At 45.4% G+C, this 12,911-nt stretch overlaps 1 protein-coding gene across 1 annotated transcript in view; it reads right to left on the minus strand.

Annotated features, from left to right (window-relative positions):
• Positions 1 to 357: 357 nt before the first annotated feature.
• Positions 358 to 12,911, minus strand: part of DIXDC1 (DIX domain containing 1) — a 40,641-nt gene continuing 28,087 nt past the window's right edge. The window contains exons 8-20 of the mRNA XM_075172879.1: positions 11,534 to 11,623; positions 11,374 to 11,427; positions 10,419 to 10,469; positions 9,208 to 9,312; positions 8,619 to 8,672; positions 8,032 to 8,124; positions 7,873 to 7,944; positions 7,337 to 7,423; positions 7,029 to 7,190; positions 6,835 to 6,901; positions 5,147 to 5,255; positions 4,479 to 4,587; positions 358 to 3,552 (exon numbers count right to left, since the gene is read on the minus strand). Of these exons, the coding sequence (XP_075028980.1) occupies positions 3,472 to 3,552; positions 4,479 to 4,587; positions 5,147 to 5,255; positions 6,835 to 6,901; positions 7,029 to 7,190; positions 7,337 to 7,423; positions 7,873 to 7,944; positions 8,032 to 8,124; positions 8,619 to 8,672; positions 9,208 to 9,312; positions 10,419 to 10,469; positions 11,374 to 11,427; positions 11,534 to 11,623 (1,134 nt within the window). The 3' untranslated portion in view covers positions 358 to 3,471. The remainder of the gene's footprint in view (positions 3,553 to 4,478; positions 4,588 to 5,146; positions 5,256 to 6,834; positions 6,902 to 7,028; positions 7,191 to 7,336; positions 7,424 to 7,872; positions 7,945 to 8,031; positions 8,125 to 8,618; positions 8,673 to 9,207; positions 9,313 to 10,418; positions 10,470 to 11,373; positions 11,428 to 11,533; positions 11,624 to 12,911) is intronic.

Genomic DNA, 12,911 nt, shown 5'->3' on the forward strand with positions numbered 1-12,911 from the left:
TTGCAGCAGTTTACACAACCTTGGGGGTGGAAGTAGTGAAATGTGCTATGGCCAAGGCAGCTGAACAGATGCTGTATTTTGATTTTGTATTGTTCATACCAATTTTAAAAGTAAATGTAAATTTTACTAACACTCTGAGCCTGCTCTTCAAGGCATGTGATTCAAATCTGCTAGTCTCACAAGTCTCAGAAAATACATGCTTCCCTAAAACATTGTGGAAAAGTAACAGAAAAGGCTTTCTCCAGGACCAATGGGAGGCTAACCTTAAGCACTCAAAGTGATTTATGCACTGTATCCCTATCTGTGCCTTCTCATTTCAAAGCCGTCTTCCCCTTCACAAGCACCGAACAGACTCAGTTTGCAAACTCCATTTTATTGAGAGAACCGTTTGGTCCACTAATCCAAGGCTTATCCAGTCAGGTATGTCTGGTTTAGATGTACAAATAAAGCTTCGCTTTCCTAGAGAACAGGCTTTAGAATGAATAACTGCCCTTTCTAAGTGATGAATGCAAACATCAGTTTCTATGAAAATAGAATTTTACACATAGCATGTATGTTACATAAGCAAGTTACAAGTATAGGAATAGGAAAGTAACTTTGAAGAAAGCTGGACAGAAATCAACAGATTCAAAACAGTGAAAAATACAAGTCCTGGGTATGATATTAAGAGTGCATCCCTCAAATAAATCCACTAAAGTCAGTGTTACAGCAGTCCAAACTGATTTAAAAGCAACATCTTTTGCTTTTATCAGAGAGAAGGATCTCGCCAACAGCTTTTCCACCTGATACCTCTTATCCCCATGCCTAATATTCCTTACGTCCTCAAGACCCCTTTTTGTCAGTCATGCAAAGGTAAAAAGTCTGCAGAAAGCTGCAGTGTCAATACAGAAATAAAGCTGAACCCAAGCTGTGCATGAGATACAGCTTATCAGAGCAGCAGTCCTTCAGCTTCAGTGACAGCAATTCCAGCAATTCTACCTTCGCTATCACAGAGGGAGCTGCATATAGGAACCCAAGAACAGAGCATTGCTATCAGTTCTGTCTCAGGGGATGTCTTTTGTCCTAGCTTTCGTGTGATGTTAGCATGGATGAAAGGTACATGACTACCAGCCCCAAGTCCAGTCTTGCTCCTTCGCAAATATAGCCCATTGTTGCTCTGGAGAGCATGTGATTCCTTATAGGGTTCAGTCCTTGGCTCTCTGGTGGCAGTAAACATATTAAATGTGACCATGGTTAGTTATCTGAACCAATCTAAGAACAAGAACAGGCTGTCTCCTGTATCAGCTAACAACTATTTTCTTCATGAGAAAACTGGATAGTTATGGGCAAGACTGGATTGAAGCCTTATCCAGTAGAAGCTCTGATCATATTAACAGCCTCCTGTGTCTTCAGTGCTCCAAAACCAAACTGCTCATCTTTGAGTAGCAGAGAGGGATATGGAACTGCCAATTAGAGACCTTGAAATTTGTCTTAATTTGCTCCATAAAATTCTAGCCTGGGTGCATGGCTCTTGCTAAAATAAAATTGATAAGTAAAACCTGAAGAAAGAAACACTTGAGAAAAATTTGCAATTCAAATACAATTAATTACAGTATAACAACCCCATGCTCTCTTTACCAACCCACTAGAGATCATGCAACAGAAACTATTTCCAGGGAGGAAGAAAATCTTTGTTTCTTTTCCAAAAGAGATGTATTCCTCTCCTTGTAGGGAGGAACTGATGAACTTGTTCATTGATGAACTTTGCTACTGCTGTGTGTAAGGAGAAAGTCACCATAACAAATTGTCCTGAACAGGAGGCATGTTTTGTTGTGCCAGTGTGGCACAGAGCCACATAAGAGCCTTGAGCTACTTCAGGGACAGTGAAGCAGTGAGAAAATAAATAGTATTGTTGCTGCCAAAATTAAAGCTGGCAAAAATATAAAACCCAGAACTAGGAACTAGTTGGATTTCCATAGTAAAATAAAGTTATAAGCCCAGCCTTGTGTTAACAGGAGACGACACAAAACATCTCAGCATCCACTAGAAAATGAGTAAAATACAGTATAATGCATGCAGAAATATACAGGAAGCACTTGCACTAGTATAAAAATATCCACAGTCCTCAGACAACTGGAAATTGGTACAAAATAATTCCAAGAACAGGAACGTGTTTACAAAGGGACATGTTAATATAAAACAGTAAAACCAGGTTCACCCTCTCCCAGCCTCATGCACAGCACAGACACACAGGTAGTCCACAGAAGGGCCACACGTACCAAGAATGAGCAGAACCTTGACATGCCATTTGACCTTCTGAGTCAACAGTGCCTGCTGCACATCACAGCCAGCACTCTGGGAGTACAGCTGACTGGCAGCAGAAGGGCAGAGACAGGCAATGCAGAAACAAACAAAAAACCCCCACAAAACCAAAAAGAAAAAACAACCCTCAGGGATTTTAGGGCTTGTTTTTTCACAAGCAGTCATTTATTTCCTGATCCTTCAGGCACCCCAGGAGCAGCCATACCAGGGAACTGGTGGTGTAACTGATGGGGTTTATCCTACTGGTGTGGATAAGTGTTTGGTGGCCCTGGCACTGAGTGGACAGCAGCACACAGTGATGCCTGTGCACAGGACGTGACAAACTGCCTTCCTGAAAGAGGAGAGGGCAGGAGTGCAGGGAAAGAGGCTCAACAAGGAGAGGGGTTATAAGTACCTCAGGGAGGTACTTAGCAGCTGATTCCAGCTCCCCCACAAATGAAATCCTTCAGCAAATACGCAAGCACCAAGATCCCACAGTCCCCATGGCAAACCCAGAGGGCCTCGGAAGTGAGTACAGCTTTGGAGAGCAAGTGGGAAAAGCAGGGCTAGGAAATGGAAGCTTGAGTTTGGGAGAGAGGGAGCTTCACCAAGCTGGTGATCTTTGCTTTAGACCATGCGTAAAACTTCCAGAAGACTGTCTTCCCTCCCCAGGTCAGATTTCTATACTGTCATTCTGGAATATCCAGAAAGTTCACTCTGCTCCTGCAGCACGTGCAAGTTCAGGACCAAAACAGTCTAGCAGCTTCTTCTGACTCATGAAGGCAAAGCTTCACATTTTTGCCATCAGTGCAGATTTATGTAATACCATGTACAAGAAACCAGACTTGAAATGCCCAGATCATAGTCTGCAGCACATATTGCAGGAATGGAGAAGCAGGGGAATGGAGCAATACATCATTAAGGCCTTCAGGGTTTAGTTGACAGGACAAAACAAGGTGTTTCTTTCCCACACACCTGTCATTTTAGTCTCAGAACACTGTCTGCATTGGCCCATGGAAAGTCAGATGCCAGGTGTCCATGCACACAACATGCATTACCCGTTGTTTGCAGAGAAGCCCTCTTTTTTTGGCAGCTTGAATTGGACTCCTTCCAGCACACATGCTTTTTGGTCATTCTTTGAGCTCAGCAGCCAGTTACAGGTTTCCATAGTGACAAGACGTAAAATCTTGATTAATTCTCCCCATGGTCTTCTTCCACCCAGGCCACAATTTTCCCCTCCCAACCAGGAATGATGTCATCATCATGGAATACCTACAAAAAAAGGGAGTCCAGTCCATGAATTCTATGATTCTATGTCTGGAGTCTGGACACCGCTCTTCTACAGTGCGAGTAGCATAAGAGGCAGGTATCAAGTCAGAGAATCCTAGCTCAGATTTCATTACATAGCCTAGAGAACATTTCAGGTTTTAGGCAAAAAAAAAAACCAAACCAGATTAGGCCCCTTTTTTAACTAGTAACCATCAAGATTATTATTGGCACGTTTTTGACAGGAAAGGTAAAATAAAGACAGGAAACAGGCCTTTTCTGATCCAGACTACAGTCTCCAGCTGTTTCTGCAGAATGGCTACCTAGTCAGCTGACTGTTCCCAGAGAGGGTAACCCTGTGCACTTCTCTTAATCAATTTGTGAAACAGGAACTATCCCAGTAATCTTTAATGAATCCAATCCACACCAACACTAGCCTCAGCATAAACAGGGCTGTAATGCAGTACACAAAAGGAAAAGATGCCACAAAACCAGTTATCTCTGAAAAACCTTTAAAGGAAAGTAGGAGAATGTTTTTTGAATAAACCACGTTTGCCTGAAGTGTCTCTCATTGCAACAGGTTTTATAAAGCCACTTGAAGGGCTAGAAGTATAGTCTGGGTTTTTTCCCCAGTGTCACCTGAGCAATGCTGTAATCACAGACTGTCTTTGCCCATAACCAGCTCTTTGCCCAAGGCGCTCTGCAACCTGCAGGCAACTGCAATCACATTCATGTAATTGCTCTGGCTGGGGATGAAAACATTCCATTTTAGCACCTTACAAGAAGAGCTTAATCTACAGTTGAGAAAACAGTCAGTCTGTTCAGGGGCAAGTTCAAAGATTTCATTAATTTAGAAGTGAGGTGGCCACAGTCTCCAGGGTTGTGTGGTAACACTGAACCCAAAGTGGCTGATAGCTAAATTCCACACTTACTTCCTCCTTGACTGTGCCAAACTCTGGATCCAGGGCTTTGAAGTGGTACCGGTGAATTCCTTCACGATCAATAGCTACCTTAAAATCCTTCAGAGTCACTTCCCCCAACCTGCAAGGAAAGAGTTTGGCACTATCCCATGGTACACCATTACCAGATTTAGCTTAAGTGTTACTACGTGGCATGCAGAGCCACAGCAAAAGTCTAGCTAGGCATGTGGCACTCTGGCCACAGGATGTGAAGAGCATGCCCCTCCAGGAACACACCTGTCAACCCCAAGGTCCTCTTCAGAGGAAGAATTGCCTTCTGATATACTAAGAACCACCTCAAAATAGCCTTTTTCCACTTTCCCTTTTGCATTGACAACCATAGCTGTTTTAACAGGAGCGTTCTGTACTACATACCACAATAGAACTGCTTGGCTGCTTTCTCTTGCTCTTGGAAGTTAATAAAAAAACAGGTGAATCTCTTAGGGCTCTAGAACAAACGCATCAGCTAGGAGACTGCTTTAGGCAATTTTCCCTGGACAATGGTATGAAAGCCAATGCCCAAGTTAATGCACAGCAAACCTGTGCTAGTGGTGACCCATACCCAGAAGAAATCAGACTAATGCATTAAGGGAAACAAGCACCTCCTACATCAGTGTCAGCAAGGCAAAGCCAGACCTCACCTCTTCGGTATGTTGAGCATGAAAGGTGTGAGGGAGCGGTCAGTGAAGTACAACACTTTGGTGCAGGCACTGGTGCTCATCGTGGATGTGCTGTGAGAATGAGGCAGTTCTGCAAAGAAAAGAGCACAATCATTGGGGGAAACAGCCTGTCTCCTGCCACAACAGGAGACAAAAAGGGTGGTCTCAGCAAAATTGCTTTCACAGCAGAGAACCTGGTGATAGGAAGAGATTCTTAGAGGGTGGCTAATCACCCCTGTTGGGAAGGGCCAGTTATTCTCCTGCTTACTGGAAAGTTTTGCATTTTAAGGTAGGGTCACCATCCAACTGTGTTGTTAGCATGGAAGATTTGCCTAGCACTGTCCTCCAGGATTACTGTCCCATCCGCAGGGGGGGCTTGCTGCCACCATCTACTCCACAGACACTCTATTCACTACCTCAGCAGTGACAGGAGATCCTTTCTGGAAGAGAAAATGACTGAACAGTACCCCATCCAGTACACCTACATTATCACTTGCCTTCACTTGCAGATAGGTAGAGCAGGATGAAGTGACTGATCATCATCAAAGCAAAAGATTATATGTCTCCTCCCCAGCTTCCCATTCTAGTTGGCCAGGATAGGTGTTTGTGCATGGATTTTTCTTTGCTCATATATGTTTCTTTCTCTCTGGCTACTGCCTTGTTTCCTGCTTCCCTGCAATGTGCTGTGCCAAAAGCTGAAGCAGAGTGACTCTACAGTTTTAAGATTCCTAGCATGCAGAAAGCGTTATGGACACCCATTCAAAGGCTTTCTAATTTAACAAGTCTTTGGAGCCACCTCTTAGAGCTCTTTACACCCAAGGCATTCTACGTCTGTGACTGCAAGATTCAATTTTCCTGCTGCAGTGGAAGGGGATGGAGTCTGCGAAAAGGGAGAAGTACAGTTTGCACACAGAGAGCAGCCACAGTCATGTGTTCTAAAAACTGCAGTTTATGGGAGAGGAAGGAGAACCCAGCAAATCCTCCCCACAACCCACTTCAGGCTTCCGAGTTCCTCTCCTACCTTCCTCTGCATGTTGTACCTCCAGGCTACCTTGCTGCTGGACACTACAATGCAGCTGAAAGGTGGGGGCCTCTGTCTTTCCCCAGTACCTATAGTCTCCTACAACCCCATAGACTTTCTAGGTGACGTTTACAACCAACATTGGAAAAAACAGCCTTCATGATAAAAAGCAAACGTGGAGCTGGAGCCAGAAAACGTGGTGTCAGAAAGGGCTGTGCTGATATGCATATATGAAAGAAGCTAGACACTTGAGGGGGGAACAGAGGAAGAGGTAACTGTACGTTATCTGTGTCCACTAGATGGTGCAAACCAGCAGGAAAGCTGAAATAACATCACATTTCCCATTCATCCCAGGGGTAATTGTTTGTCATAGTTATTTATACTGCAGTACTACCAAAGTGGCACAGACAGAATCCCACTGTGATAGTGCTTTACAAACAAGCAGCCATAGATCGTCTCTGCCCCCTTTCCTTTGCAGTGAAGTCTAATCTGTTCAGCAAATGACTAAAGGTAGGAAAGTGAGCTCTGGTAAAGGGAGTGAGAAGCTGGAGATGGCAGATTCCCAAGGGGATGCCATGCCCTGGCCTCTGGCCAGGAAGCCCGAGCAATGAATTTGGCAGTGGGAGGGCAGGAGCTGAAAGGCACTTACTGGATTTGGGAGGCCAGGAGTCTCTACATTCATTTGTTGCTCTGCTTGCTGGTGATTTTCCCTGGATCTAGGGTGCAAAGCCAAAAGAGTGAGAACAAAGTGTCACTTCCCAGTTGGAGCTCTCATTGCTGCTTAGCTCTGGGTTGTGTGTAAGGGGCAGAAGTTGAGAGCCAAATGCCCTAGGAAGCCTTTACCCTTCTCTCTTGCCTCTTCTGTGTTTCCCTGCGGTACAGCCGTTCCATCAGGCTGGAGATCCCCTGCTCCAGGCTGTCAATGGTGTGGTGCTGTGGATCGTGGCCACTGAAACTGTTCCTGAGGCTGCGAAGGGCATCACGAACCAGCTGCAAGTCATTTGTCTGCCCAAGAGACCACAAGTCAGTCAGACTAACTCTAAAGCCACAGATCTTAGAAAGGGGAAACCTCTTAATAAGATAATAGCTTTCAGGATACCTGGAGCCCTCATCTGCATCTGGCTGGGAAAATATCCCTTAGGTGCACTTACCCCTTGGTGGGCTGTGGGAGCAGCTCCTTTTCCTGCTGCCTGTAGAAAGCCATTGCTCTGAGCATGATGACTGCTGTAAGCCATCACCTGTTCAGGGGAAGATGCATGTGCCAGTAGGAATGTAAGTGTTAGGACCTCCCCAAAGATCCCAATTTGCAAGCTTCAAAATGATGAGAGCGCATGAAAACTTTCCACATCAGTGATATAAGTCCCATCTTCTACCAAGTAAATGCACTCACTAAGGACTGTGCAGGCAGTCCTATAGGTCAGAGCACAAACATGATTCCTCACATACAGGTGGAGAAAGAGGCAGAGACAGGAAGGGGCTTGCTGCTACATCACAGAGGGCTCTGCAAACTCTAGTGAGCAGAATCAGTGTTCAAGTGGCACTGTGCAGGGACAGATATTGGGGCTGGAGATTGCAGAGCCAGGTCTCTCTGGGATGAAGTGGATGATTTCTGGAGATGTGTAGCTAGAGGGTGCTGGACAGAAACATCACTCCAACAGTCTGATGTGTAAACCAAGGCTTCCCATACCTCTTCAGCTTCTCTCTTCATGCAGTGAGCTAGCAGGGCCTCTTTGTGCTCCAGCTCCCACTCCAAATCCACCTGTGAGGGGAGTAGAGTCAGCACAAACTAAGCCACCAAGGTAAGTGCCAGCTCTCAGGGCATCCGTGCATCCCACCTGCTCCATACCTGTTGGTAGCTGGCCTCAGAAAGCTGCCTAAGTATTTCATCCAGTTTGGTCTGATGCTGCTGTAAATGCCAATCCTTCTGGCCCAGTTCTTTCTGCAACGCAGTAATCAAGAGAATCAACAGGAGAGTGAGTAAGGCTCACAATCATCTTCCCAAGGCAGAAAAAGTTATGTCACCTGCCAGGATCAGGTTCCTCCACGGGCTGACTTACACAATGTGTGTACTTCTAGCTAGATGTTAGAACTGAGTATCAAAGCTTTTAACAGATTCCTGAGGGATCAGTGGACAACCAGGTGATCCAACCTAATCTGACAGACTTCTGCACAAGTGTTAGATACTTAGAAAGCCATCACAGAAAAACCATGACAATAAAAGATCTACTATAAAAAGCTGTGGGCAGAACACAAAAAACATCTGATCCCTCCATCTCATTACAAACATCCATGGCTATTGCAACTTATTCACTATCCACAGTGCCATTCCTAGAGGTGACTGAGTGCCAGGGAAACAGCAGTCACATTCACAAAACTGAAGAACAACCAGATGCTGCCCCCAGCAAAGCTTCCAGTGAAGAGATGTTCCATTACTTTGTATTCTGTCAGTAGCCGGTTTCTCTCTTCAACCTTCCTCTGAAGGTCAACCTGCAGAAATAACACATAGGTGTAAGGTAGGTAATTCCTGGAGAGCTAATGACAACCTCTTTGCCCCTTGTGCTAAAGGGTGACCTGAGACCAAATATCTGCAGAGTTGAACAGGGAGCTGGTATCTAAGAATAGCAACTTTTTGGACAGAACAGTTCCTTCCTTGCCCTTCTCTCTCCAGAAAGATACTGTACATGACAGCTCCACCTGTGCCCCTTGCTAACCCAGGGAGCACAATGAGGAAGGAAGAATGCAACTCTACTGAAATCATCATGGGAAGACCCTTCCTGTTTCAGCTGAAGGTCTTGGAGGACAGGAATTAGGAGTGAAGAACAGGAAACTCCAACGAGTCTCACAGCTGGCTAGTAGACCGTGTGCAGTTTTTACTATGCAGAGACCTTTGACTGGTCGTTCACTATCCCACAATCCCAAGAACTCTGCTGCAACCACCAACTCCACCCTGTGGCTGCTGGAGCCCTCAGGGCCACCAACCTCCTTCTAAAATCATCTAACCCTCAGCAGCACAGTGACTCACATTCTGGTTGTGCAATTCCTCCTTGTCCATGTTTGCTCTCAGCAGTTCCTGCTTTAGCTGAAGAACTGAAGCATCCTGTTGAATCAGCCTTTGCTGTAAAGCATCCTAGGAAAAGATGTTATCTGTGGGAAGGTGCAAGACAGAGGCAAAGACCCTTCCCTGGGAAGTGAATGACCTAAACCAGTGGCCATAGCACAGTGGGGCCACTCACGGGCCTGAAGTGTTGCCAAGGGCCCAAGAGAGCAGGAGGTATATAGACATCTGCCCAGTGGGCTCTCAGCCCTTCTGCCTTTCTCTTACCCAAAAGTGATTTCCCTGCCAACATTCCAACCATCTGGGACAGAGGGATTTCTGTGCTTCTGCCTGAACTTCCTGCTCCAGAAGTGGCCTGACAATTTGCTCTTACAGAAGAAAACAGCAGTGTCTTTGGTGAGTCTTTTCAGTAGCCTACAGCTAGTGCCTCCAGCCATGCATCTGCAGCATCCAGAGGGCAGAAAGAGGCCAACGTCAGCCAAGGACACAAGGAAATTTAAGCTCTCAATGTGACCAGTTATGCAATGAAATCCTCTCTGAAGGGGCCAAAGTCAGGACTAATTCTGCACTTTTCACTCAGTGTTACCCAGAAGCCGAGAGCTCTACTTTGTACAGCTACTGCTGTTTGCTTCCTTCACAAGAACCTAACAGGCAGCTCTAAAAATACCTCTGCTCAGGAGTAGATTATTAGTGTTCAGAACTCCAGAGGGAGAAACTGAGCAAACAGGAGCCAAAGTTGTGAAAAATGCTGCAGCTGAAGAGCACAAGGATACCCCTGTGCTCTTTTTCCTCTGCTGTCAAGAATGAGTTCACTGGGCCAATCCTACTGTGCGTACCCCAAGACAGAGGGGGGCAAAAAAAGAAGAGTCACAAGAACCAAGCAGGCATCCTACACCTCATATTTTGTGTAGAGGAAACAGACAAAAGAGGGGACATTTGACCACAGTCCTACAGATAGAAACAGAACCCAGGAGACTTAACTCGTTGTGCCTGCCTTAACTGCAGTCTCTCCCCAGAGACAGAAACAGACCATAGGATCCCCCACCTCCAAGTCCCCTAATACAACTCCCTCCACAATCTGAGATTCCTCAGAGGTGTATGGTTGCTGCTGGCCCCACTCATAGGCTGCAACTCTAAAGCTTTACTATTTATATTTGATGAAGTGCCCCTTTCCTCACCTTTATTCCCTGTAGGTTTCGAGCTTCTTGTTTGTATTTCAATAGCTCCTTCTGTAAATGCAACACAGTTTGATTAAATGGCATCTTGTCACCCCTTCAGAATCAACTAAAGTCAGTGTTTTCTGTCCCCAGACAGACACCTGCTTCAGAGGAAAGCACATCCCACCTTTTCCCACAGATCAAAGAGCAAGTCAGGCCCTGAGCCATTTTAATGAGTTACAGCTCCCTAAGCCCCCGCTATTAAAGCCATGAGAGAAAATGGTTGCCTAGTCCCCCAAATCTGTCCTTCAGGGCAACATCAAATGCTTCTCTCCCAGCATCAGAACTGGTCCCAGAGCCAGCATCAGCAGAAAGCTGAACTAAAGCAGACTTGTCAGGGCAGGTTCTTCTTAGCTGTATTTATTTCCTACCTGAAAGATTGTTTACATTCCAACATGGCTAGAAACTTAACAGCTGTCCTGGATAAAGTTTTGAGAAGCTAGTACAACCTGGATCTCTCCAGCTTCAAGAGCATGCAGGAAAAATCTATTTCAGGGCTCATTTAAATTCCAGTAACACTTAGATTACCAGCAACTGACTTTACCAGCATTGGCTTGAGGCAAAGTGGGGAGACAGCATGTATTTTTCCGGTGCTATCCCACAAACTTTTATTAACTACTAATACGGATACAATAAACACTTCCCAGCCAAGTATTTGAGTGCTCTCCAGGTCAATGAATTATGGTCTCAGGGAAGCAGATATCTACGCTCCTGGAGGGATGGAGATCCCACACAGCAGACTATGGGAACAGAGTTGGAGCCCTAACACAATATATCCCCCATGTCATCCATTGTGTTGTCCACCCCCCCCCGCCATCCTTGCTCCATCCCCCCCCAAAAAAATCAAGTAGGACAGAGTCTGCAAAGATATCTTGACCCAAAACCTCTCTTTCCCCTTCATCTGTCCCTGTCTAACCTTTAGGTCTTGATTTTCTTCCACAGCCTGGTCCAGGCGACTTCGGATTATGATCTGAATGTAAAATACCATGGTTATTATTGTGCAAGACACATGCCTGTGGCAGAACAGTGCAAAGGGCAGCTTGATTGGAGAAATGTAGGTACAGCAATGTGCTCACCAGCTGCTCTTCGGGGCAGGCTCCATGTTCACAAAGTTCAAAGGACCCTTCCTGCTCATCCTCAGGTAAAGACCCATTGAGCAACAAAGCCTGGGAAGATGAAGGAACAAATCTCCTCTTCAGGGGTTTCAAAGGAAATAGGCTAGCTGCAGCTCTGGCTAACAGTCATTCATATCAACAGTGTCGAAACAGTTTCATTTTCCATTTCTGTTGACTTATTCCCCTCAAAAATAAGTAGAATTTTTCAGGAATGAACAAGAAGATTTATCCCCTGAAAAAGCTCTCCCAGAGATATCTGTCAGCCAATACTCTTCCCCACAGAAAGACACCAAAAAAGGACAACTGCTCAGATTTTCAGGGAGTGAAGTCTGTCTCAGCCTTCAGGGTAGGCTTTACTACAATAACAGATTTGAAGTCTAAAGCAGAGCCTGAACCAGGTTTACACCGCAAGGCTTCTCTTCTGGAATGAGGCTGAAGTGTCCACTGCTGAAAGAAGCCATTCTCCTAACCACACATCTACAAAAGGCTTTAGAAACAGGATGTTCAGGGAAGCCTAATTCTGTTCTACACTAGACAAGACCAAGACACATTCAGAACTGTTGTCCAAGTGAGGGAAGAGCCCTTACCCACACAGACAGTGAAAATCTTAAGCTATGCCCTGTGCTTGGGGAAGGCTACTAGAAGCACAGTATTAACTCCTTCAGCAGCTCCAAGGTAGCCCAGATGTCTGCAGGAAGATGCCAGAATTCCCACAGTAGACTGAATCCAGCCTGAAGGAGGGAAAAGCATGCACTGTAGGAAGCAGGACCAGGCCAGATCTCCAGCAGGGTATACCATTCTGGTTTTCTCTAGCTGATGGTTTTTACATTGACCTTTCTGTCTCTAACTTCCAGGACTCAGGGCACTTGGTATGTGCCAGGATGTTGCATACAACTCAACACATTGGAAGGAGTCATGTCTCTTTCTTTCAGTTAGCTTTCTAGTTTATTTCTGTTTGAACTCCATGGCTAAAAACAAAACATCCCATTTGCAGTAATACTCCAGTTCAGCCCCAAAAGACTTCCAGGCTGACAGGTCAGGTTCTGCCTGCTGACAGAATCTTCCACCGAAGAGCTGCAGCTGCTGCCGAATAGCAAATAACAATCTGTATTCAGTTAATGCACAAGGTCTTTGGAAAACTGTTTTCTGAGTGCATCCCAAAGTCTTCCCAGCAGGACGCTCAAGCATCAAGGAATCGCACAGGAATATAAAAAGCTGCCATGATTTTAGTGCCTTATGGGGATGTACATCAGGTCCCTGATATTTCAATCAGACCCTCATGAACTGGAGGCTCTTAAGTATTGAGCAAGAGGGGGAAAATCAATTAAGCAAATCCAAT

The sequence above is a fragment of the Calonectris borealis genome, chromosome 24, assembly GCF_964195595.1.
Source record: "Calonectris borealis chromosome 24, bCalBor7.hap1.2, whole genome shotgun sequence".
NCBI lineage: Eukaryota > Metazoa > Chordata > Aves > Procellariiformes > Procellariidae > Calonectris > Calonectris borealis.